Source organism: Rutilus rutilus, assembly GCF_951802725.1.
Source record: "Rutilus rutilus genome assembly, chromosome: 2".
Classification (NCBI taxonomy): Eukaryota; Metazoa; Chordata; class Actinopteri; order Cypriniformes; family Leuciscidae; genus Rutilus; species Rutilus rutilus.
The window spans coordinates 57,493,267-57,520,398 of NC_140210.1; the positions used below are offsets into that span (position 1 = coordinate 57,493,267).

At 41.4% G+C, this 27,132-nt stretch overlaps 2 protein-coding genes across 2 annotated transcripts; both read left to right on the plus strand.

Annotated features, from left to right (window-relative positions):
• Window positions 1–229: 229 nt before the first annotated feature.
• LOC311286392 (uncharacterized protein) lies at window positions 230–7,403 on the plus strand. Its single transcript, XM_084402598.1, has 4 exons — window positions 230–734; window positions 2,139–2,306; window positions 2,500–2,854; window positions 4,824–7,403. Exons 1-4 carry the CDS (start codon window positions 732–734, stop codon window positions 5,822–5,824), a joined length of 1,527 nt encoding a protein of 508 aa, XP_084258724.1. The 5' UTR covers window positions 230–731; the 3' UTR covers window positions 5,825–7,403.
• A 300-nt stretch (window positions 7,404–7,703) lies between these two features.
• On the plus strand, window positions 7,704–18,437 carry LOC311286395 (uncharacterized protein; the record flags this gene model as incomplete). The annotated part of the gene is made up of 4 exons (XM_084402602.1): window positions 7,704–7,750; window positions 8,190–8,357; window positions 8,555–9,080; window positions 17,800–18,437. The coding sequence occupies exons 2-4, from the start codon at window positions 8,190–8,192 to the stop codon at window positions 18,435–18,437; spliced, it is 1,332 nt and encodes a 443-aa protein (XP_084258728.1). The 5' UTR covers window positions 7,704–7,750.
• Between the last annotated feature and the right edge of the window lie 8,695 nt (window positions 18,438–27,132).

Consider the following 27,132-nt stretch of genomic DNA (forward strand, 5'->3'; position numbering starts at 1 on the left):
GTATTAGCCTACTGTGACCCAGAGGAAACACTATGAGGGCAAATACTTCAGGTCATTTCTCATGCGTCAGTCAAAATCTCCTACAGAACAGAGCTGTTGCTTATTCTGTCCAATGTTTAGATGCTAATTTCTGTATATCTTTTCTTTGGGTCCAGCTGGGTTTTATATCTGATGTTCAGCTGATTGTACAACTTTTAATATATCGCCATCAGGTGGTCATATGAAAACGTACTCCATAACATCGATATTGACCTATTTCATGGCGAAGTTTTTGTGGACATGTCCATACACAGAGTTGGTTGTGTGTCAATGTTCAAATCAACTTATACTTTCTATAGCCTAATACCTGAGAATGATAAAACGACAATTAACTCAAACGTACAGTAGATTATTATTGGATCGATATCTCAGTGGTGGTATTTTAACTTCAATATCACACGCGCTACTGGACTACTGCGCGCGCTTTCTCTACAGAAAGCCGCGAACTCGCATAATTCAAAAAATAACGGTCATTTTGATTTACCGGCTGACTGATAACATTCGTTTATTATCGATGTCTTCATGTAATAATTCATGTAGAAATCAATAGTTTTGTGAGGCGCTCCCAACTCAGCCGAACTTTCAGTTCATTTCTTCTCTTCTAACTCCATCGCTAGTACTGTAGTCGGCGCTATGACATTCTTTAGTTTAGTGTACTCGTAAAACCACTGAAGAAAGAAAGACTGGAGCAGATGGTAAGTGTGACTGTTTTACATTATTTATGTGTTTTAGCTGTTTATGTACTAGTTAGTTATTTTTCCTGTCTTTGTTTTATCTCACATGACGCTTTTCCTCGCTCGCTCGCTGTATGAAAAGTAACCATAACAAATGTCCTATAGTTTTACCACAGAGACCATGTTTTAAACATGATATTTCTAGTAAACAATGGTTAAAGTTTAAACAGTTGCGGTAGAAATGAGTAATCTGACAATACCATGTTTTATATCTGAATGCATTTACATAAAATCATATAGGGTAGAGTGGGGGAAAACGCCCCCCTTAAGGAAAATGTGACATTACAGTGAAACAAAACATAAATGTGACTAGAATTGCCATCCCGGTTTTGAGTGACTATGGCAGGAGTTATTCACCAAATATAAAAATTGCTTAGCCTTCATAATTAATTAGCATTTTGACTGAAAATATTTTTGTACAAAGGGGGCGTTTTGCCCCAGTGGTGGGGTAAAACGCCCCCCAAGGTGGGGTAAAATGCCCCCTTTCTTACAAACCAGTTTGCTTGATAGATCAACAGCAAAATTAACAGACAATAGTTTTTAATCTCTAAAAGAAAAAGGCAAGTAATGTATAAACATGTATATATATTAATATTTATTTCAGCAATGTCCAAAATAGCCAAATTTAACTACCTTCCATCAGTGAGCTAACTTTGCTAGCAAGCTAGCTAGTTAATGTTCACTTGAGGTAATTTTTTCATGTTTTGTTCAAATATTTTGATTTTACCACCTAGTTATACTGCATTAAGTATAAAACAAAGGATTTAGACAGAAATATTTTATTATAGTAATTATGATAGAGAGAAACTATGCTCCCAGGGGGGCGTTTTACCCCTCAGCGTAGGGGGCGTTTTACCCCACAAGCTATGACTTTTTTAAAAAATGTTTAATTTTTTTTATATAATTATATTCCTTATAAATAACATATGATCTCAAACTACAGACTTCACTATTCATCTATCATACATCACTGCGATATCCTGCAGAACAATATTCTCTTAAACACTTATTTACTAATATCTGAAAATTATAGCATTTACCATGTAATCCTCTTCTCTTAAAATATGTCGCTGGTGTCAGCTTCTCCATAGAGATTTGTATATCCCCGTTATCAACGTAGTGCATAGCAACAGTAAAAACCTATATTGACTACTTTTAGTGGTTATTTTGGGAAAAACAGGTGGGGGGCGTTTTACCCCAGGGGGGCGTTTTCCCCCACTCTACCCTAAGTATAATATTCTTGATCTGTGCTGGTTTTTGAAAATAAACCTAAACACAAATTTACATCCGAAATAAATATTTCTGAGTATTCTCCAACATCTATGTTATTTTTTATAGTTCTGCTCATGTTGTGTTTGTCTTAAGATGTTGACCACGAGAGCGCAGATGGATGTGATCTGCTGTAAATCAGTAGGAACTGATCTGTCCATGCTGGATATTGAGGATTTTATCTCTGAAATCTGTCAGCTGAAGAAAGAGGTGGCGTCACTGGAGGCAAAGCTGAGAGAAAGAGGAGACAAACCCAACAGAGAGGTTTGAGCAGCTCATCATTTCATCCTTCAGCTCAATCAAACCAAAGTTTTGTTAGCTTCTCACTTCTTATGCACATCTCAAGTTAAGACAGAAACAAAATATGCAAACAAATCACCAATATAACCACTAGAGATAACTGCTGAGTAATGAGGCTAATATCAACAGGTTGTTCTTTGTTTAACTGTTTTGTCAGGATCTGGAGAAGGTTTCAGTGTGTGTGACTGATAGGACAGAAGCTCAGGATTCAGTCTGGAGATCCAGAGACACACAGGACTCAGAGCTCAGCCTCACTTTACTGTGTTATACTGACGCTCAGGATCATGGATCCGCTGATCAAACCTCTGACTGTAACGCTGGAGAACAGCAGATGAAGATGTGCTCCGTCAGACTGGAGGACTGCAGGAACCTGATAGACAGACGAGGAGAAGAAACCACAGCAGAGGAACAACAACAGAGCCATGAGGAGGAGGATGATGATGAAGATCAGAATGATGATCAGGATGAGGATGAAGATCAGAATGAGGATGATGATTACTTTGTTCCTTCAGGTATGTTTCTTCCTTTTGTGACCAGATATGTTGAATTAACAGAATTGTTTTTATCCTTAATAAATTGTTTAAAAAATCGTATCTATGTTCTGACCTAAATTCATGTGGAGCAGCATTTTTCTGTGAATTCTGGCAATTTGAGACACTAGCCACAATTCCATGACAGATTTGCACAAAACTTTTGCGATATTTTCTTAATGTCGATAAAATACTATTGCGAAACTATTACGACAGCGTTTCCATTAAAGGTATAATATGCAAGAATTTTGCATTCAAATATCCCATAATCTCAAGGCCAGTGTTATATTTTGTTAAGTTGATTACTTACAATATCCCAAATGTTTCCAACTATTTTTAAATCGTGAGAAAATTGCGATTTTAACCAAGGAATCGGGGCGTTAGAGCAGGGGGGAGATGGGAGTCGCCAGTCAATTGCGTCATATCCGCGTTACCCTCAGTTTCCGCTCGTACTGCGTGGAGTCCTGGACAAATGCGGAAGTTGTAGTTGTAGCGTCTATCAAGCAACAAACGTTAGCTTGTTTCGTGCAGTCGTTATGGAACACAATTATTCTTTACCGATTGCAGCTGGTTCTGTCGACAAAGCATGCTTAATTTTATATTTTCCAAATGTAGCATTCTGTAATAGTTATGTTAAATGTAAGGGAAGTATTATTGCTTTAGATTTGTGTTTAGTTTATTGACATTGTTTATCACGTCTCGTGTTTATGGCCATGTAAATAAATATAGCATGTGTTATACATAAAGATTAATCAGTATTTTGGCAAATGATGTGGGTATGTTCAAATGTACTTTTACAACAAGAGCTCGGATCCACCGGTTTTCTTTCTCTGCGTCCAATTTTCTCTTCAGTCTCTCTCTTGTTCCAGCGCGTGGCTTATAAGCGGTCTCTCCACGCGAATCACAGCAATAAGACACAGGTGTTCGTCATTTGCACTTGACCTACTTGCTCGTCTCTTCTCTCTCCCATTACAGACCGCGCTGAACCACGCCCCCCTCGCCACAAAAAGCATGTCATTATAAAAAAAGAACTTAGCCTCATCCATGAACATGATTTTTCGATTCCCGTCTGACTGATTTACATCCACGGTGGAGTTTAAAACGATACTTCCCATCATTCCACGCTCCTTCACATCGTCATCAAGCTACGCCGTTGTTGTTTGGAATGTAGCGCCCTTTAGCGGCAAAAAATTCTTGCATATTGTAGCTTTAACCCATGTTATGCGACTAAATTTTTTTGACGATAAGTCATTCTAAAAATCATTGCAATGGATGTCGGTAGGTTTATGTATATCTCAGCCACCGCACTAGCCATTATTATTAACCGAAGGAGACGTAGGCATGTTATCCAAGCATTAATGGCAAGAAAAGCCTCTTGTTAGCGTCCATGTATGAGGTGTTTCTGGGTGTTTCTCCCTGTTATCTGCATCAAGGTCTTAATTGTGACATTTCTTTGTTGTGTAGAATCCAGTATTCCCGTGATACTTTTTAATGAAGTATAATGAAGAACTGTCTCGTCTTTTGTCCAAACATACTTCGCCTTCTTTAAAGAATGATCGACTTCTATGTACACCAGGTGACCTGTAAATGCGAAAAACCTTTTCCATTGTAGTTTTGTGAAATATTACTTTTTTGAATTGCCTGAAAAACTAAATGTTACTAACTACTAACTAAATAGTTTTTGCGAAATTGATTCCATTAGGTGTATTTTCAATTCGCCATTACAATTTGCGCAATTTGAAGGGTAATGGAAACACAGCTACTGAGAATGGCATATTTTGAGTTGCATGCGTGTAAAATATCACATCAGACTTTGTATTTATGTACAACACAGCCTTTGTGGTTTGATAAACGCACTAAGTTCACAATTTTAATTTTATTTTGAGTGATCATTCAACTCTAGAAGTTATATAAAAAGTTCAATATTTTACGCCCATTTTGCTCCTTTCAGATGACAACGCTGGTTCATCTTCTGATGGAGAAACTGCCTCTAAATCCAAAGAGCGAGAGACAGTAAAGAGTTTCTCCTGCGTAACCTGTGGGAAAACATTGAGCTCACAGGGACATTTAGCGAGACATGAGAGAACACACACAGAACAGAAACACTTCACCTGCAAGATATGTGACATCAGCTTTTCAACCTCAGAAGAGAAAAGACTTCATTCAAAAGAGCACAAGAAGAAAGAGTTTCATTGTGATCAGTGTGGAGAGAATTTTAATTCCTCTTCTAGTCTCTTTCGTCATAGGCGGAAGACGCACAGTGGTGAAAAACCTTTCGAATGCAGCGAGTGTAACAAGTATTTCCGCACCAAAGGACATCTTTCAACTCATAAGAAATACCACAGGGAGGGAAAGCTGTACCAGTGCACTCAATGTGAGAGGAGCTTCAACCAAGAATCCCATCTGAAGAACCATCTACTCGCACACACCAATGAGAGGCCGTACAAGTGCAGTGAATGTGGGAATACCTTTAAGGACTCAAAATCTCTTAAGGCACACCAAATAATACACTCTGATGTCAAACCATATCAGTGTTCACACTGTGAGAAACGTTTCAATCATTTGACTCACCGGAAAACCCATGAGAGGATTCACACCGGAGAGAAACCGTACCTGTGCTCCTACTGCGGGAAGAGCTTTGCTAGTCCATTTTCTTTCAAAGTTCATCTGAGAGTTCACACTGGAGAAAGACCGTATCACTGTAGTTATTGTGGGAAGGGTTTTTATAATGCAAGTGACTTAAAAATACACAAGAGGACTCATACAGGAGAAAAACCTTTTAAATGTTCACATTGTGACAAGACTTTTGCTCGATCAAGTGCCATGAAGGTCCACGAGCGAATGCATACAGGAGAGACACCTTACCGCTGCTCCATCTGTGGCGAGAGATTCTCTTTTAAATGGGTTTTTCAGACTCACCAGAAGAAACACGCCGCTCCAGAGTCATCATAGCTTCATCATGTCATTATTTTTAGATTTTGTTAAAAAAAACAACAACCTTGCAGTGTTGCCCAAACCTGCTCCTGGAGGGCCGCTGCTGTGCAGAGTTTATTTCTAAATATAATTAAACACACCTGAACCAGCTAATCAGGAGCTGTGTTTGAAATCTGCCCATACCCTAAAATAGGGCACTATTTGAGCGAACATCTATTTGTTGTGTTGTCCGTAACCATAGTGTATGTTATTGAGGGCACTCAATCAATCCCACAATGCACTGCAATGGAGAGTATTCAACCAATGTACACTCAGCGGCTATAGAATACCCATAATGCACTGTGAGGGTCGTGCAGAATAAATTCCTGCATCTATCCAGAAGATGGCGCCTGCAGCTCAATCATCCATTCATTTTCCAAACCGCTGGTTCAATGTGGCTACGGCATAATATCATACAGGTATAAATGATTTTTTAATTGATTATTAAATTGTTTAAACAAGGTTTATACATAGTTTCCATGACAGAGTTCAAGATAAATCTTTTAATCTCACTACTGGAGCTGCCAGTTTGTTCAGTGTCAAATGATTATTAAACAGCTCAAACTATGCAAAAGCGGCAGCCCTTCCAGTGCACTCAGTGTCTGAAATCACCCACTCGTTTACATTCACTCCTTCAAGTGAACTATATTAGTGGACTAATGTAGGGAATAGTGAATGAGGGTATAGGGGGTGATTTTGAACACAGCAAATTGTTTTCAGACTCACTAGAAACTTCCAGGCAAGTGTGTTGGAGCTAAACTGTGCGGGATGTTGGCCCTCCAGGAGCAGGATTGGACGCCCCTGTTCTCGAACATTATTAACTGTGTAAAAATTAATCCTCTGGATGAAAATCTGTTTCTTTGTGACAACTTAAATTCTCTGTAATGTGAAGATCAGTGTCTGATGTTTGTGAGGTATTTAATCACACTAACAGAATGACGAGGCCTAATTATTTTAGCAGTTATTTAAGACTTACTGAAAAACATGATGGCATGAAATGAGTCTTATTTCCCTCAGTCACTTTGTTACACAAAGCTGAAATGATCCAGACATGGATATGAAATAATACACTACAGGTACAGTAACATGTTATAAGGTCACAAATTCAGTTTTTGGGATTAACAACTGCATCTACTTACAGGTGTGAAATATATCGTTCACAAATCATCTTACAGTAGCGCCTCAAATACTGTCTGTATTAATGTGCAACGGGAGTCAAGCCTGTACTTACCAGTAACCAAGTAATGTCTCAGCATACAATATAGCAGTGTAATGCAATTAATAATGCAAGTTTATTGTGTTACCTCTCTCAGTGTGTCTCAGGGTCAGGGAGTGTGCGTTTATAGCCGGCCTGCTTAATTTCTTCTTGCCTGTGTTTTGCTGGAGGAGGTGCAGAAAAATAGCAAATACAATACATTTTTCCAATTTAAAATCACTGTTTTCAATTTGAATCAATATTCAATGTTTTTTCCCCTGTATTCAGTATGTATTTGTACATCTGTATTTTGATTGGATGTTACTACAATTATATGCTGATACATTTCAGTATTCACAGATCAACAGAAAGTGAAGAACAGCATTTATTTCAAACATGTAACCTAATTTACGTAAAATTATCTGATCTGCGCGCGCTTTCTCCTGTCTTCCACAGAAAGCCGCGAATTTGCGTAATTCAAATATTAACGGTCATTTTGATTTACCGCCTGACTGACAGAAACAGTCGTTTTTATTAGTATTAGAAACTAGGCAACGCCAGTAGAATACAACTGTATTTTTAATAAGATAAATTAGGTTTGGTGAAGCTACTCTTTTACTCCATCGCTCGTACTGTAGGAGGCGCTGTGACGTTATTTAGTCTACCTGTAAAAGCACCGAAGAAAGCAAGACAACTGGAGCTCTCAGACGGTGGGTGTTTAATCTGTTCTGCATGATGCGTTTTAGCGATTTACTTGTTCCTTTTCTCACCCTAGCTTTTAATGAATTTAATATAGCTTTTCCTCGCCCGCTCGCCATGAAAAACAAAAGTTTGACTATAGTAACCATTAAAGGTCCTCTTGTTTTACTGAAATATCACGTTTTAACCATGATATTTGTAGTCAACAATAGTTCGTATACTAACACAATGTTTAATTTTAAAATCTAGACGCTTAAAGCACAGTTTCGTGATAAATGAGCAGAAACCTTACCATATCATGTCTATGCATTTAATATTGTAATATTTTATAGTATTAATGCTCTGGGGTGACTCAAAACAAATGTACATCTGAAATTAAATGTTTATGAATATTCTTCAAAAATAAGATTTTTTTTTTTTTTTTTTTGCTCATGATGTGTTTGTCTTCAGATGTTGACCACGAGAGCGCAGATGGATGTGATCTGCTGTAAATCAGTAGGAACTGATCTGTCCATGCTGGATATTGAGGATTTCATCACTGAAATCTGTCAGCTGAAGAAAGAGGTGGCGTCACTGGAGGCAAAGCTGAGAGAAAGAGGAGACAAACCCAACAGAGAGGTTTGAGCAGCTCATCATTTCATCCTTCAGCTCAATCAAACCAAAGTTTTGTTAGCTTCTCACTTCTTATACACATCTCAAATTAAGCCAGCAGCAAAATATGCAAACAAATCACCAATATAACCACTAGAGATAACTGCTGAGTAATGAGGCTAATATCAACAGGTTGTTCTTTATTTGTTTATCTATTTTGTCAGGATACTGATGCTCAGGATCATGGATCCGCTGATCAAACCTCTGACTGTAACGCTGGAGAAAAGCAGATGAAGATGTGCTCCGTCAAACTGGAGGACTGCAGGAACCTGATAGAGAGACGAGGAGAAGAAACCACAGCAGAGGAACAACAACAGAGCCATGAGGATGAGGATGATGATAATGAGATTGACTATGATGAGGATAGTGGGAAAGAAGCTCAGGATTCGCTTTGGAGTGTCAGAGATCAGAGATCCAGAGACTCAGAGTGCAGCCTCACTTTACTGTGTTATACTGACGCTCAGGATCATGGATCCGCTGATCAAACCTCTGACTGTAACGCTGGAGAACAGCAGATGAAGATGTGCTCCGTCAGACTGGAGGACTGCAGGAACCTGATAGAGAGACGAGGAGAAGAAACCACAGCAGAGGAACAACAACAGAGCCATGAGGAGGAAGAGGATGATGAAGATGATGAAGATCAGAATAATGATAATGTTGACAACGATGATGAAGAATTTGATCCTTCAGGTATGTTTCTACCTTTTTTTGACCAAAAAGGGTTAGTGATCCTTTTGTGATTGTCGAACACAATTGAATAAATTCAAGGCACACATTTTTATTATGCAAAGCAAGTCTGTTTTGAACTTCAGACAATATCAGACAAATGGAGCGTAACTGGAAGAAAACAAAACTAGAGTTTTTTCGCATTTCATGGGGAGAGCACAATTGCGTACAGAAAGGCCTTAAAAACTGCTAGATCTGCTTATTTTTCAACCCTCTTAGAAGAAAACAAACACAATCCTAGATATTTATTTGAAACAGTGGCTAAATTAACGAGAAATAAAGCTTCAACCCCAGACGTTTCCAAACAGCACAGCAGTAATGACTGCGTTGCGTAGTGTGAGTCTTGAAGCAATGGAATTCATTTTAGCGCGGAGGTACCTGTGCATCCCGGCAACGTCAGTCCCCTCAGAGCGGGTGTTTTCGGCGGCTGGACTGGCTGTCACCAGGGGCCTGTTCTTCGTATGTCGCTAACTCAGTTAGCTGGATTTGATTGTTGGCGATTTGGCATGATCTTGGATTGTTTGGTTCTTCAACGCTCATCCTGGACTTGCTGTCATAGCAACATGTGCGCAAACTTAAACCTGCTCGGGAGCAGGCTTATTTCATGTTAACAGGATTAGATCCCGGCTTCATAAGCGGAGCTGATACGGGAAGTCCAGCGCAGCGCGATAGTGCACTTTCTTTCTGAGATATATATTTTTTCTCGTGATTCGTGAGATTGTCGCTTTTATGTTTAAAAAACAGTTTTAGTTTTTTTTGTGTGGCATTTCCAAGCCACTTAAGACCCAATGTTGGAGGCTAAAGCAGTTTTTTTTTTTTTTTTTTTTTTTGGGGCTATCATAATTTTTTATGAAGATCATACAATCATGACCATGCCGATTACAGATATGTCACTCAGGCTTCACTAACATGATTGGTACCATAGACTATAGGCTACCATAGACTGCCATCAAGGCCTCAATGAAAGGGATTATGTGAACAGAAAGAGGGTTCACAATGTAAATGTGCAGCCCAGTTACTATTGTGATTCTTAATATTCCAGATTAGTAATATTATATCAAATAAAAAAAAGGCAGTTGACTAAAATCTTCCATATCACAAATGTGAAAGCAAAATGGCCAGGATCTGTGCATGACTTAAGAATTTTCAGAGATTCACATTTATGCACATTATTTGAAAGTGGTAAGGAAAGTTCCACAATTAAATATCAAGCTCACTGTATTACACTTATGCTGATCTTAACAGAACTGCATTTTTTCATAGGTGATTATGACATGTTCCTGCCTGCAGACAGGTGTTTTATGACCCCATTCCCTGACCCAAACCAGTTACAATGCAGCTCCAGGACAAGGGCACACAATGAAATGAACTTTGGCTAACTAAAGGGAAGATTTCAGTGTCTGAGGGGTTGCACACCTGACAGGGCCTGTGACATTGTTGCATGTGCCATATTACACAACATTGCCAAAAAAAAACACTTTTCATTAAATGTTTAATAAAAGACAAATATGCTTAGTTCCTTGAGTTTTATTTCAATTGTTCTTTGTAAAGAAAAGCCAGTGGTCAAGTGATATTAGACACATGCCTCATGCAACAAATAAAAATGAAAGGTTGGCTATACACTGCGGCTGCCCACATGTAGGCCTATGTCTCCTCTGTCTGTGCAGACTCTTCTGTAGGCCTTTCTGTAGATGTGGAATCCTGCAACTTATATTGCAGCCATAAAGCATACAAGTATAAATTAAGTAAAGTTATTTATGGACTTGCAGGTAGGCTAGTTCCTCCATATGACAGTTATCTGAGAGGGTTTATTCACTGTCCAGTGCAATGGAAACAAATGGACATTACAAAGTCTTATACTTTCTTTCCTTTGGAAAGTTAGAAAATGTCCACTTACTGCACATATTTCAGCCACCACTTTCTTGGGAACAGATACAAATGTTGGTGTATTATGTAAAAGTGCACAAAAGAGGAAGACACAATGTCATTACAATGAACTACACTCGGGAAAAACGTGATCAATAACTCATGGCAAAATATTTTTTTACATTAACATAAGTTTATCAGTTTTCACTTTCACAAGTCAAAGCAATTCATCATTACTCAAGATTTAACAGTTGAAATGACTATAGTATACGGCATTAGTATAATTTAATGCAGCACAAATTATTTTACAGTGTAGGCTACTAAGATCTTTTCATTTTTTTTCTCAGCCTTTTTCTCAGTTGCTTTTATAAACAGACAACCATTTATTTAACAGTGCCTTTTATAAAAGAGACAATATAACTAAAAATTACCATTATGTAGAATATTTTTGTACTTCACTTTTATTTGTTCCCATGTTCTAGTTTGGTGACTCTGACATTACAATGAACAAAGTAATTATGCAATTATTAAAATACAAAAATATAGGCTAATAAGTGATAAAAACATCTAACATGGCCACTTCTAACGGATTTAAATGGTCTGCTACTTTTCGCCAGCCCTCTCTCCTGGCTTTTGCAGACTTTGAGGTGTTCCCTGGCGTTTTGATTAAACATTAAAATTCCGAATAAACTTCGACTATTAGTTCTTGCTCTGCTGAGGAGAAAAACTGTGCGCGCTCTTTGGCCACGCTGAGCAGCCAATAGCAGCGTTGCTGATCAATGTTTCTACTATCGATACATATCCCCTTTTAAACCAGCGCATGAACGCGCAGTTATCTCAGATAACTCAATCCAGCGATACTAATCATAAGCAATAGGTGTGTTCGAAGAACCCAATTAGCCGGATCATGATTAGCACGATGATATCATCTTGGATGTGTCATTTGATCTCGGATGTAATAAGCAACGTACGAAGAACGAGCCCCAGGTTGCGGTCGCATCTGATCCCAGATCATGTCAACATGCTTATCTTTCTCAACAGAAATCAGTAGACTGGTGCAGAAGTTCTATGGGAACTTCATGCGTTTTCTCAGATCGGATAGCTATCTGATTTATCAAAACGATTCCATTTACACCTGGTCACATAAATGTGTTTTTGCAAAACGGATATAAATCCGATCTTGAATTCCCGCGCTATATGCATATTTAAATTGTTGCACGTCACCGAAAGCAACTGATATGAGCTGCATTTTATTGATCATCAGCGAAAATTTCTAAATCAAAGACCGCAACAAGATATTGCGGCAACAGCCCTGGTAAGATCATTTCGGTTCTTTACTTTTAATGAAGATGATTGTGTGTTGATGAATGACTTTCACTTTGATTTGCGATAGTTTGCACGTTGGCTTGATGAATAGATGCTCATCTGTGGTGATGCGTGTTGAAGTAGCGTCGTCATATCTGGCTATAACATGACATATAGCCTATAACACGCTCTCACATGTTTATTTCTTAGCATTTTTGGGATAAGTCAAATTTACATATGTGGTTTCAACAACCAGATGCATTTACTCTTGTCCAGTTTCGTCTGGAAAGCGTCTCAGATCTCCTCCTGAAGTGGTTTGAGCGATCGGGTTTAAATCCGTCTCGAATGCGTTTCGGAGGGCATTTACATTTGGTCTTTTCACGATCGGATAGCTATCCGCTGTTTTAGAGCACCGCAGGGCATATCTTCAAGTCTACTGAACGTCCAGTTTCACTGCCACAAGTTGATCTTCTTGTAATAAAGATCTCATCGAGGACAAACAAACTGTATTTTTGTATTTTCATTGCATTTTTAATTTATAAAAAGTTAAAGAAATAATGAATTTCAATATAAAAATATTAATGATTAATCGATAGTCGATCGTTAATTCTCCCGACGATCGACTAAGAAAATTTAATCGAATGCCCATCCCTAGTCTCGACGACATGGCGACAAACACACTCTACAAACGCAACTCTTCCTCTTCTCCGTGGGAGAGCAACAAGACCACGCCCCCTTTTTTGTGTATTCCTGTGGGCGGAGGTTAGTCAAAAAACTGTTCTATTGACGTCATTAAAGCAGGAAGTAGAGGGATGTAGTCCAAACCGGCCGTTTGCTGTAGGCTTTGAAAGGGGACTTCTGTTAAATAAAATATCTCGCTTGGCATTGAACTTTGAGCTTTATAATTTTACAGGTATTATTTATGCTCTAACAGCAACATTACACACTAACTAAAGTTTGAAAAATGGGATCACGAAGAACAGGACCTTTAATAACTTGCATTTACTCCAAACTCACTTAATAACGACAGCTTAGCTCATCCTTCTGTGAGATGATGTGCCTTCTTACACAGAAAAAGGCAGTCATGTATTTATAAGTCATGTTTAATCAAAGCGTTTCAATCTTCCGTTTATTCAGCTACAGCGATAGGGATTTCCTGGAATGATGCGCCATTATTGTACTTCTGCGGCGGGCATATTTAGTGTGTTTGCGTGAGAGCGCCCTCTGGTGTTCAAATGGGGCAGTATTTACTACCAATCAGCCGCACTCCACTGACAAGCTGCGCATAAAATTATCGCAAATCGCGTGCGGTTTTGTTGCGATTAATCGTTCAGCCCTAATTCATTGCTATAGGAGAGGAAGAATTGTTTAAACTCGTTAAATCATCTAAATCAACAACATGTATGTTAGACCCTATACCGACTAAGCTATTGAAAGAGATGCTTCCAGAGGTCATAGATCCTCTTCTTAATATCATTAATTCATCTTTATCATTAGGATACAAACCAAAAACTTGTAAGATGGCTATTATTAAACCGCTTGTTAAAAAAACGCAACTTGATCTTACAGAATTAGTCAATGACAGGCCGATTTCGAATCTACCTTTTCTGTTAAAGATACTATAAAAGGCAGTATCCTCACAACTATTTAGAAAGAAATGGTAAACCTATCTGCTAGGATTTCCAGGGGAGAGAGAAAAATTTTGATTTTGAGATTTTTTTTTATTACATAACGTTTGAAAAACCTGTATAAACTAAACAACAAAGAACAATATTAACTATTGAGCGGTGATGACGCGTTCATGTAACATTTAAGGGTGGCGCTGCCAATAACGCACCTAAAAGCTGTCACAAAGAACTGGCAAAAGTAATGACTATGAATATGTCAAATATAGCAAGGAGACATTTCAATTTTTTATTAATGAACAAGTGTTTTCTGTGTCAGTGTCGGCTGCAAAGATGAAGTTGACGATGCTGACTCGCAGTAGTGAACGCGCCAGAGAGAAATGCACATTTCATACGGATTACATATGCAGAGAGCAGTCTGTTTTCTTTCGTTTTGAATTGTTTTGTTTAAAAATACACATTTCTATAGATATATTTCTCAGGTCTGTGAGGCAAGTAGCTTATACGCTGAGTTTTGGTTAATTTATGAGACGATATCCAATTTACGCGCCGGCGCCTCCGTGCCCTGATTATATTGCCTGCTATATTTACTACTTATTTATTAAATCCAGGCTGGTTGGTGAAAAATGTATTAAAATTAAGATACAATTAATAAAACACGAAATTTACTTTAAAGAAAGGCTACAAAAACAAACTTAATGAAGTGGTCAAAATCATGTCTGCCCACTCCATTTGTCTCCCGATATATTGCGCATTTTATGATCTTACTTATGCTTTAATCAACATAGATGAAATAAAAAATGTTTTAATTTAATTTAAACATAAATATGAAACTAAATAGTTTTCTTTAATGACTAGGCTACAACCCGTAGGCCTATTAGCCTACAGTAGCCTACAGAGACATTTAATGATCCACCGGATCCAAGCCCTATTCAAATCTGATGAAGGACCTGTGCCTGGACATGGCGACAACGCAACCCTGAAAAGTCAACTTGACTCTCACCTGTGAAGGCCTCTTTCCCTTCCCTTTACCTTTGTACAGATAAAACATTATCAAAATGATTCCAGTTTGCATAGACCTGCGGAAACGACAAAAAATTCTGTATTATGCAGGCCAGACAGGTAATTTGACAATGTCACTTTGTAATATTTGTAATATTCAAACGCGCATACCTATAGACTAAACGCGTAGTATGCATGTGCACACATCACGGAGATGATAACTTTTTCAAAATCTATCAAAATTTTCCCCTTGGAAGCTTTTTCAAAGTTTGCGTTCTCGAGCTACAAAACACTGTTGTCGTGCAAATGAATGGCAAGAACGCATTAAAAGTTATGTTTTAGGTAGTGCGTTATAGATCAACTAACATGAAATATGATCATTATAATAGGGGTGGCACGGTTCACAAAACCCACGGTTCGGTTCGTATCACGGTTTTAGGGTCATGGTTTTCGGTTCTGTACGGTTCTTGTTGTTATTTTTTCTTTTAATCTTTAACACTCCAAAAATTTACTTCAGCATATGATATATAGCTTAATTATCTAATTATTAATTTATTAATTTCATAAATGGGGCGTGTTTGCAAAACGCAGCTTCTTATTTCCCATTTCGAAACTAATATAGTGAGTGAGTGAACGGTTACCGTGAGGAAACTTTCAGTAGCCCTGGAGGTCCATCCATCTGTAAGAGCTGTGAGAGCTACGTGGGCTGTGTTGGACAGTTCTTTGTCAATTTCTCCTCATGTCTCGTCATCATAGGCGTAATTTGCGGGTGGGACATGTCCCCCAGGGTCGATATTGTCCCCACCACTTTTGAAACATCTCGCAGCACGGATGTACCAATACAAATAAATAAAGCATCTCCAGTTAACTAGCAAAGTATTCGTTTCATTCGTTTGTTAATAAGAAGCAATCTAGCGCTGAAATGTTTTTTTTTTTTATCAAGTGATCAAAGTGCTCGTTGCCGCTGCGATCAGTGGCGCTGATACAGTGTTCTCTTGTGGCTCGCGCACACAACGCACAGTCTTCACTCGGACGTGCGCTTCAATCCGTTGTGGAGACTCTCTATTCTTTCCGGTGAAATAACAAAACAAAATTCACACAAATCTGTCCCTGCTTGATATACAACTACTGATAAACAATCGGTTTTGATGAAAAAGAAAAAAAATATATACGAGTGCGGATTAGAACTCAGAACCTCTGACACGCTTGGCAAAAGTTCTGCCACTGGACCATTAAAGTACATACGTGAAACAGTCGATCTATGTATTTATTCACGTGAAAAAACAACATATAGTGAAGTAGATCTCATTAAATGTCTAAGTAAACCCAGTGCATTATTTAAATCGTATGTATTATTCTACATACATATGATTTATGATATAGCATTGTATTAGCACGGCCACGAGGCTATTGCGCATGCGTCGAACCGTGCGACGCACACATGCACCGAACCGAGACAAGCGAACCGAACGGTTCGGATGTTTTTTCATGTACCGTGCCACCCCTACATTATAAAGGTTTCTTAAAGGACACAACACATTCAGTTACGTGTATTTAAGAATAAAAATATCAGCCAAGGGCTGACTGACATGTAACGCAACCAATCACTGTTCGTTTTGTTCCGCGTCATGTTTAGTGTGAAAATGTAAAGTCGATGTCCATACAATAACAGACGTACATCAAATAAATTATTCATTCAAGAACGTTGTGCAAGTTTACTGCAAGAATAGAGCCGCGAACCTCACGTACTTATGAAAATCCAGAATTCAGTTGATCCTGATAAGTAAACATGACGGCGTTCTTCTTCCACAAAGGGTTTCGCGTCACGGCATTTAAGGTGATGCGTTCTAAAATAACGCTCACCTTGTGCAGGACATGCAATAAGTCAGTAGAGGTGTTGTATTTGGCCAGAGAAGGCTAAAAATGTGAAAAGAATTGCTGAAATTTAAAGCTGGTTTGTAGCATACCAAGAATACAGACTACTTTGCTGTTATTAGTACTGTAGTGTTATTTAGTGCTAAATTATTGTATTTGGGTTAGGTGGCTTAGGTTTTATTGTGAATTTATGTAAATTTGTTTTGTATTTAGACTACTTATATTTATATATTTACTCTACAATTTTAATATATTCAATTTTAAGAATTTTTCAATAAAAAAGCCGTTATTTAATGTCATTCACCATCGTTTTGAGGCTCTCTTTTTTTAAAGTATCGGTTCAGGCACCCTTTAGGCAGCGGTACCGTTTTAAAAGTATCGATTTGGCACCGGTATCGAAAAAAAACCAAACGATATCCAACCCTAATTTTCGGTTAAAATGGTGTTGTGTAAGCGGCCCCTAAGTTAATAACTAATGATCACTGCAACAGAAGTAAATCAATCAAAAACTTTAGCTGGACAATAACTTTTTTATTGTCTCACCATGGCTTTTCCTGGTGCCGCACCCCATACAACAATGCCTGCCCCTATCAACAAATGCCTTCTCCTCTCAACAAATGCCTTCTCCCTAGCATGAGGTTGCCTCCGCTAATGGAGCATTTCTTTGGGAGTACTCTGGGTTCTGGCCACATTCCGAACTCGTAGGCCTCCACCCGGACAGTACTCCAAATACACATGCTCTTTTACTCTATCTAATCATTTGTAAGTGTGAACTCGTAAATGTTTGGTTTTCTCCAGAGTGGCTATATATATATAATTGCACTAAATTGATAACTTTTTACAACAAAAATGAACCATCACTGAACTTACTAAAGCTGGACTATGATGCTATTTTCTTCTAGAAACAAGCTTTGTTGCATTATTATAAAGCTACTTTGAAACAATCTGCATTTTAAAAAGAGCTTTATAAATGAAGGTGACTTGACTTATGCCCATTATGTTCCTTTCAGATGACGACGCTGGTTCATCTTCTGATGGAGAAACTGCCTCTACATCCAAACAGCGACAGACAGTGACCGACTGTGGAAAAACATTCTGCAAACAGGAACATTTAGTGAGACGTAAGAGGAAACACACAGAACAGAAAGACTTCACCTGCAAGATATGTGACATCAGCTTTACAACCTCAGAAGAGAAGAGACGTCATTCAAAAGAGCACAAGAAGAAAGAGTTTCATTGTGATCAGTGTGGGAAGAAATGTAATTCCTCTTCTAGTTTCTACCGTCATAAGGCGACTCATATGGACAAGGAGGAAAAGCTGTACCAGTGCCCTCAATGTGAGAAGAGCTTCACCCAGGGATGGATTCTTAAGAACCATCTACTCGTGCACAGCAATGAGAGGCCGTACAAGTGCAGTGAATGTGAGAAGAGCTTCAAAAAGAAAGCCATTCTGAAGAGCCATTTACTCACACACACCAATGAGAGGCCGTACAAGTGTCCTCACTGCGAGAAGAGCTTCAACCAGGGATCCCATCTGAAGAGCCATCTACGCATACACACCAATGAGAGGCCGTATAAGTGCCCTCAATGTGAGAAGAGCTTCAACCAGAGATCCCATCTGAAGAGCCATCTACTTGTAACCGAATGAATAGGACGAGTGGTGGTGATTGACGGTTGTGAGCACCAATCAGCAGGGAGGATCCACTATTTAAGAGATGGTTGGTTATGGCCTGGGATGCGTCACGTCCGGCTCCTCCTCTCTTTCCGTTGTTGACAGTGGATACAGGTATGTTTCATTAGCATGTAGCAAGTTTTGTTGTTTGCTGTGTGCATGACAGTAATGATTCATGGCCATTCTAGCCTGTCTTTTCTCCTCCCTGGTTCCCTCGGCTTGTGTTAAGTGGATGCTAAGACTACTAACCTCTCAGGTATGTGCGGACTGTTTTATGAAAGCAGAGTGGTTAGCTTGGTGGGGTTTGGGGATTAGTTGATGTTTTCGCGTTGTGTGCAGTGTTCCCTGTATCTCAGCTGAACGGCAGTTATATGAATATGGTATATCTGTGCCTGTAAAGGGATAATAGAGCTCATCTCCACTGTTTTTCGGTAAGTGTTATGCATATAGTTAAATGCTGAGAATTTTAGCAAGTAATGTATGCATTTGGTAATTGTTTTCTGTGTGGATTTGTCTCAGGATTCTCTCTCCAGCTCGTGAGCGATTTGTTTCTGCTATAGTTGCCGTCCCGGTTGCTTCTCCGTTTCCATACCGCGAGAGCGCCGTATCATCCAATTAATCAGGAGGATTGTCGCTGTCTGGTTTCTTTAAATTATAGTTTAGTGTATTTTGGAGTCGACGTTCCCTATTTTGTGAAAATAAGGAGAAAGTAACCCTGCGGTTGCTCCTTTTAAGCTGGTCTGAATTACTTGTTGTTTTGAAAAACCTGTTTTTGTTTTCTCTTTTTCTATTGTACCAATATCTGTATATTGTTTGTGACTTGATATGACTTTATTTTTGCCCTGTTTTTGTGATCAGTGATATAATCAATTTGTGCTTTATGGTTACTGTTTTGAAGTTGTTTTTTTCTTTCTTTCAGTCGCCGGGTTCCCACGGGTGACGGGTCTCTTGTGGTGGTGGTGGTGGTGCTCCTCCTACGGGCGGTGCCACACTTTTGAAGTGTTGTGGTTGCGTAAGCTGAGTGCACGGTGGTGTGTGTGTGTGTGTGTGTGTGTAAGTGTGCTTTTGATTTACTAGCTTCGTGATCCCTTCTCCGTGTGGTGAATCCCGGCCCTGTAAGGTTGTATTTCTTTTCTTTTCAGTTGTGTAATTAATAGTGATGTGAATTGTTGTATGTCATTTGTTGTTTTTGTTTGTCTTTAAGTCGATGTCAGCCATGCATTAACGAGTCATCAGACACATCCTGGTGCAATGGAGATTATTTTAATGTGAATCTCACACTCTTTTTAAATAGGATTTTGTATTAATAAAGTTGTGTATTTCTTTGATACCCACGTTTCCGTTCCCTTCCTTAAGAGAGTCGAACCTGTGTGACCTAAAATCTTAGGTATCAATCATATTTCCCGGGGTGAAATTCCCATGGGTGGCGTAGTCGAAGTCCCTTGTGTCTGAAACCTGGTATTGCTCCGTCACAAACTGGCGTAGTCGGCAGGGTTCTCTATTGTGTAGGGCGAAGACGTGGGTATTGTTTTGTTGGTATTGGTATTTTTGGATATTTGTTTTTTTTTCTTTTGTTTTTCTTTTTGCAGAAACCAGACAGCGGCAGTTTCGTTCGGGGGTCTGTAAAACGGACCGGTGAGTTTCGTATCTGTATTGGTAAGTGCTGTGCGTGCTTTATAGTCATGGAGGATGAACTACGTGAGTTAAAAGAATTAGTACTCCAATTAAAGGCAGATAATGAAAGATTGCGACAGGAGCAGACGCCAGCTGAACAGCCTGGTTTATCTAGCGCCCCTCTATCTGCTGCTAGGGACCCTCCCCCGCCCACTGGTTTTAGTGCACCAGAGCGATTTGTTTTTGTCCCTCGTGACAGAAAGTGTCCAAAATTTAATGGTAGGTCTGGCATTTTTTTCGATGAGTGGGTGGAGGAGGCCCAGGCTTGCATGCGGCTTCGCCACCTTTCTAATATTGATCGGGCATATTTTTTGGTTGATCATTTGGAGGGAGAAGCAAGGGAAGAGATTCGCTATCGGTCAAGGGATGAGAGGGAGGATCCAGAGAGAATTTTTCAGGCCTTGCGTAACCTGTATGGCTGTACGAAATCATATGTTGCTCTTCAAGAGTCATTTTTTTCCAGGAAACAACAGGATGGGGAGAGCTTATTGGAGTTCTCCCTGGTTCTGATGGGTCTTCTGGAAAAGGTAAAATCCCAATCACCTTATGGCATGCCCAATGCGGAAACTTTGCTGCGCGATCAATTTGTGGAATATGTTAATGATGGTACCCTCCGACGTGAGTTAAAACAGCTAGTCCGTCGCCAACCTACTGCTACATTGTTGGATGTTCGCAGTGAAGCTATTCGCTGGGAACGGGAGGGAGTGCCCGGGGGTACACGTGGTCGAAGCCAGTCTGTTCCTTCTGCTTATGGCATTCAGTATGTAGTACAGGGACATTCGCACACAAGTAGTAACGCCGTTTTAGCTACATCTGAATTGAGCGAATTACGAGAAATGCTGAAAACACAGCAACAACAATTGAATCAATTGACCCAAAGCATAGCTCAAATTCAAAATCCCCAACCCCGAATACGATCATCCCGGCCTAATCAGATTATTTGTAGAAGGTGTCAACAACCTGGTCATTATGCCGGAGATTGTGATGGGGAGCGGCGACCTTCTCGGTTTCCACCAGCACTTGCAGTATCCTCTTTAACGAGGAGTGCACAGTCACCATCTAGACAGGCATCGGGAAACTAGTTCCCGCCGAGCTGCAGGGCCACAGCTTGGTTGGGGAAAAGACAGGCTCGAGTTTTCTGATTGGTTCAGATTTTATGTCTCGTTTTATGTCAACTTGTCCTCAACTCGTCGTGGGTATGGGTGGGGTCAAGGTATCTTGCCTGGTGGACACCGGTTCTATGGTGTCCACCATTACAGAGAGTTGTTTCTTGACAAATTTTGAATCTTGGGGTCAGGAACAGCTTCGGTCATGCCATTGGCTACAGCTCCGGGCCGCAAATGGCCTCTCAATTCCGTACATCGGCTATCTAGAACTAGATGTTGAGCTTTGCGGGCGAGTGGTCTTAGGTTGTGGGGTGCTGGTGGTCAAGGATCCTCCTGGTGGTTTGTGTGCTCGGGTTCCTGGGGTTCTGGGAATGAATGTCCTGAGCCGCTGCTACCAGGAACTCTTTGGCCAGCATGGCATGAGCCTTTTCGATTTACCTGTTGTGTCTCAGGCCCCTAGTTCTGTTTTCCAGGCCTTACAACATTGCTGTCACATTGACTCTCAGTCAGTCTTGGATCAGGGGGGGCGAGTTAGAGTGCGTGGACGTCGGGCGTGTCGCATCCCAGGCGGCACCATGAAATTGGTTGCTGTGACCTGCTCTGCACAGTACTCGAGTGGTACAGTGCTGTTTGAGCCACCAGAGGCTGGTCTTCCAGCAGGTTTGTTGGCATCTCCTTCCTTAGTACCAGTGGAACGTGGTACAGCTTATGTGCCCGTGGTTAATGTTGGCACGGTAGATGTACTATTATATGCTAGCACGGTCATAGGTACTGTCAATCAGGTTTATGTGGTTAGTTTACCTCCAGAGGTCACTGAGGTTCAAGTGGTTTCGGCTAGAGTGAGTACACAAGCGGTGCTGGTTTCTCCCACAATATTAGAACAGATTGAGTCGATTGATTTATCCGTCCTGTCAGTGGAAGAACAAGGTAAGGTAAGGGCGCTTCTTGAAAAGTATTCAACTGTGTTTTCCATGCATGAGGGAGATCTGGGATGCTCCAATCTCATCTCTCATGATATCCCTCTGCTGGATGATGTCCCTGTGCGGCAGCGGTACAGGCGTATCCCTCCCTCTGAGTACGAGGTTGTGAAGGCGCACATTAACCAACTGCTTGAGGCCCAGGTAATTAGAGAAAGCTGCAGCCCTTATGCTTCACCCATCGTCCTGGTCAAGAAGAAGGACGGTAGTCTGCGCATGTGCGTAGACTACCGTCATTTAAATTCTAAGACCAGGAAGGATGCCTTTCCTCTACCCCGAATTGAGGAAACACTGGACTCGCTGGCGGGAGCACGTTGGTTTTCCACCATGGACCTTGCCAGCGGGTACAATCAGGTTCCTGTTACAGAGGCGGACCGAGCTAAGACGGCCTTTTGCACTCCGTTTGGCCTTTTTGAATGGAATAGGATGCCATTCGGGTTGTGCAATGCCCCCGGCACCTTCCAAAGATTGATGGAACGGATGTTCGGGGACCAACAGTGCCAGTCTCTGCTCCTCTACCTTGATGACATTGTCGTGTTTTCCTCTTCAGTTGATCAACATCTGACTCGGATGGAGGTAGTGCTAAGCCGGCTACACAAGGAGGGTTTAAAGGCTAAGTTATCTAAGTGTGCGTTCTTTAAACAAGAAGTGCAGTACCTGGGTCATGTCATTTCGTCGGAGGGGGTCTCCACAGACCCAGGTAAGATTGCAGCAGTTTCACAGTGGCCGCTCCCAACCAATGTGACAGAGTTGCGGTCATTTTTAGGGTTTGCCAGCTATTACCGACGTTTTGTGGAGGGATTCGCTAGGCTAGCTGCCCCCCTACATCGGTTGGTGGCGGAGCTGGCGAATCCCAAGCACTCAAGACAGCCAAAGCGTATTGATAATGCCTGGTCTGCAGAGTGTCAGAGTAGCTTTGAGGAGTTAAAAAGGAAATTTACCATAGCACCAGTACTTGCTTATGCTGATTTTTCACTTCCATTCATCTTGGAGGTGGACGCCAGCCAGGGGGGACTGGGGGCGGTCCTCTCACAGGAACAGCAAGGCAAGGTGCGTCCCATCGCCTATGGTAGCCGGGGTCTTAGGCCCACTGAGCGCAATACATCTAACTATAGTTCTATGAAGCTGGAGTTTCTTGCGCTCAAGTGGGCCATGACTGAAAAGTTCCGGGAGTACCTGCTGGGGCATAGGTGTATGGTGTACACCGATAATAACCCTCTTAGCTACCTGACCTCTGCCAAGTTAGGGGCCATGGAACAGCGCTGGGCTGCTCAGCTGGCAGTTTTTGACTTTGAGCTCAAATATAGATCAGGTAAGAGTAACCGAAATGCTGATGCTTTGTCACGGCAAAACTTCCTGGTGGAGGGAGATCAGGATTTGTGCCGGAGTGTAGCTGTCCCAGAGTTGTTGTGTCAAGCTGCCCAAGGTGGGATGATGACTTGGGTGAACCAAATTGAAGCATTCCCCTGTCCCACCAGTGATATGTGTATGCAGCAGAAGGCAGATTCAGTCATTGGGGAGCTTTTAGTGTTCTGGAGGCGGAAGTCACCTCCTAGCTCTGAGGAGCGTAAGAAATTCTCCAGGTCTGCTGTGGTCCTGCTTCGTCAATGGGACCGCTTGGTGGAGAAAGAGGGAGTGCTTTATCGCCGGGTGTTTCGCCCGGATGGTGGAGAGGCGGTTCTCCAAGTGTTATTGCCGGCGGCCATGAAGTCTGAAGTACTGACTCAACTTCACCAACAGCACGGACACCAGGGGGTGGAGCGCACTGCTCAGCTGGTACAGCAGCGATGTTATTGGCCAAGGATGTCTGCTGACATTGCCCGCTGGTGCCAAGAGTGTGAGAGATGTCAGTGTGCTAAAGGCGACCAGCCCATCCATGCTAGCTTCATGGGACACTTGTTGGCGGCACGGCCAAATGAGATCTTAGCTTTAGATTTCACGTTGTTGGAACCCTCAAGTACAGGTATCGAGAATGTTTTAGTCATGACCGACATTTTTACCAAGTACACCTTGGCTGTACCTACCAAGGACCAACGAGCAGAGACTGTGGCCCAGGTCCTGGTAGTTGAATGGTTTTGCAAGTTTGGAGTGCCTGGTCGGATCCATTCGGACCAGGGCCGTAATTTTGAGTCGGCTCTCATTCAGCAGCTCTGTTGCTTGTATGGAGTTGAAAAGTCACGAACTACACCATACCATCCGGCCGGAAACGGCCAGTGTGAACGTTTCAACAGAACCCTGCATAACCTGTTGCGTACGTTGCCGGTGGCAAAGAAAGGGGATTGGCCATTCTGTCTTCCTCAGGTACTCTTCGCCTATAATACTACTCCTCATCAAGCTACGGGGGAGTCACCTTATTTCTTGATGTTTGGGCAGGAGCCTAGACTTCCAGTTGACTTCCTTCTTGGGAGGGTTGAACGACCGCTGGCAGGTAGTGTGCATAGGTGGGTCCTGGAGCACCAGGATCGGTTGCAGGTGGCCTTTGAGGGTGCTCGTGAGCGTTTGGGGGCCGCGGCAGGTCGCCGGAAGGCCAGGCATGATCTGCAGGTACGAGAAGCACCACTGAAGGAGGGTCAGTTGGTATACCTCCGCGATCATAGCGTGAGAGGTAGACAGAAAATCCACGACCTGTGGAGCTCAGTGGTGTACCAAATCTTGAAGGCACCTAAGGAGGGGGGTGTGGTGTATACCATTGCCCCCACCACAGATTTGGATAAAGTAAAGCACGTGCACCGATCCCTGCTGAAAGCTCAAATTAGCCGGAACCCCTCCCCTCCCATCTTGCACGATAATCCAGTGGTTGAAGTTGTACAGCTTCATGGGGAGGAAGAGTTAGATGAGGGAGACTTGTTTGTCCTGGTGCCGGAAACACCGCAAGTTGACTGTGTGCAGGTACCTGAGGGTAGTGTCCCTCCCGGCCCTCCAGAGGTTGAGGAAGTGCCATCTGGTGAAGCCCAGGGGGCGGAAGGGGGTTTTGAGATGGAGGTGAACTTGCAGCCTGTAATGAGCGTCCCTGCCAGTTCTGTGGTGGTCAGGAGGACTGGAAGGACTACTGCTGGGCAGCATTCCAATGTACATCACCTTCCACGACCATTTGGGTTAAGTACAGTATCTAGTATAGCGGGTGGTACATCTGGTATTTGGTTTCGGCCATGGAAGTGAGGGCTCAGAGTGGGGGTTCTGTTGAGTTTACCGTCGGGGCGTCGGTACAGAAGCTGGGGGTGGATTGTAACCGAATGAATAGGACGAGTGGTGGTGATTGACGGTTGTGAGCACCAATCAGCAGGGAGGATCCACTATTTAAGAGATGGTTGGTTATGGCCTGGGATGCGTCACGTCCGGCTCCTCCTCTCTTTCCGTTGTTGACAGTGGATACAGGTATGTTTCATTAGCATGTAGCAAGTTTTGTTGTTTGCTGTGTGCATGACAGTAATGATTCATGGCCATTCTAGCCTGTCTTTTCTCCTCCCTGGTTCCCTCGGCTTGTGTTAAGTGGATGCTAAGACTACTAACCTCTCAGGTATGTGCGGACTGTTTTATGAAAGCAGAGTGGTTAGCTTGGTGGGGTTTGGGGATTAGTTGATGTTTTCGCGTTGTGTGCAGTGTTCCCTGTATCTCAGCTGAACGGCAGTTATATGAATATGGTATATCTGTGCCTGTAAAGGGATAATAGAGCTCATCTCCACTGTTTTTCGGTAAGTGTTATGCATATAGTTAAATGCTGAGAATTTTAGCAAGTAATGTATGCATTTGGTAATTGTTTTCTGTGTGGATTTGTCTCAGGATTCTCTCTCCAGCTCGTGAGCGATTTGTTTCTGCTATAGTTGCCGTCCCGGTTGCTTCTCCGTTTCCATACCGCGAGAGCGCCGTATCATCCAATTAATCAGGAGGATTGTCGCTGTCTGGTTTCTTTAAATTATAGTTTAGTGTATTTTGGAGTCGACGTTCCCTATTTTGTGAAAATAAGGAGAAAGTAACCCTGCGGTTGCTCCTTTTAAGCTGGTCTGAATTACTTGTTGTTTTGAAAAACCTGTTTTTGTTTTCTCTTTTTCTATTGTACCAATATCTGTATATTGTTTGTGACTTGATATGACTTTATTTTTGCCCTGTTTTTGTGATCAGTGATATAATCAATTTGTGCTTTATGGTTACTGTTTTGAAGTTGTTTTTTTCTTTCTTTCAGTCGCCGGGTTCCCACGGGTGACGGGTCTCTTGTGGTGGTGGTGGTGGTGCTCCTCCTACGGGCGGTGCCACACTTTTGAAGTGTTGTGGTTGCGTAAGCTGAGTGCACGGTGGTGTGTGTGTGTGTGTGTGTGTGTAAGTGTGCTTTTGATTTACTAGCTTCGTGATCCCTTCTCCGTGTGGTGAATCCCGGCCCTGTAAGGTTGTATTTCTTTTCTTTTCAGTTGTGTAATTAATAGTGATGTGAATTGTTGTATGTCATTTGTTGTTTTTGTTTGTCTTTAAGTCGATGTCAGCCATGCATTAACGAGTCATCAGACACATCCTGGTGCAATGGAGATTATTTTAATGTGAATCTCACACTCTTTTTAAATAGGATTTTGTATTAATAAAGTTGTGTATTTCTTTGATACCCACGTTTCCGTTCCCTTCCTTAAGAGAGTCGAACCTGTGTGACCTAAAATCTTAGGTATCAATCATATTTCCCGGGGTGAAATTCCCATGGGTGGCGTAGTCGAAGTCCCTTGTGTCTGAAACCTGGTATTGCTCCGTCACAAACTGGCGTAGTCGGCAGGGTTCTCTATTGTGTAGGGCGAAGACGTGGGTATTGTTTTGTTGGTATTGGTATTTTTGGATATTTGTTTTTTTTTCTTTTGTTTTTCTTTTTGCAGAAACCAGACAGCGGCAGTTTCGTTCGGGGGTCTGTAAAACGGACCGGTGAGTTTCGTATCTGTA

What these genes read in the sequence shown, in the direction of transcription:
- LOC311286392 (XM_084402598.1), top strand. An exon ending in GAGACAAACCCAACAGAGAG is followed by an intron (nt 2,307 to 2,499) that starts GTTTGAGCAGCT and finishes CTGTTTTGTCAG; the next exon opens with GATCTGGAGAAGGTTTCAGT. An exon ending in TGATTACTTTGTTCCTTCAG is followed by an intron (nt 2,855 to 4,823) that starts GTATGTTTCTTC and finishes TGCTCCTTTCAG; the next exon opens with ATGACAACGCTGGTTCATCT.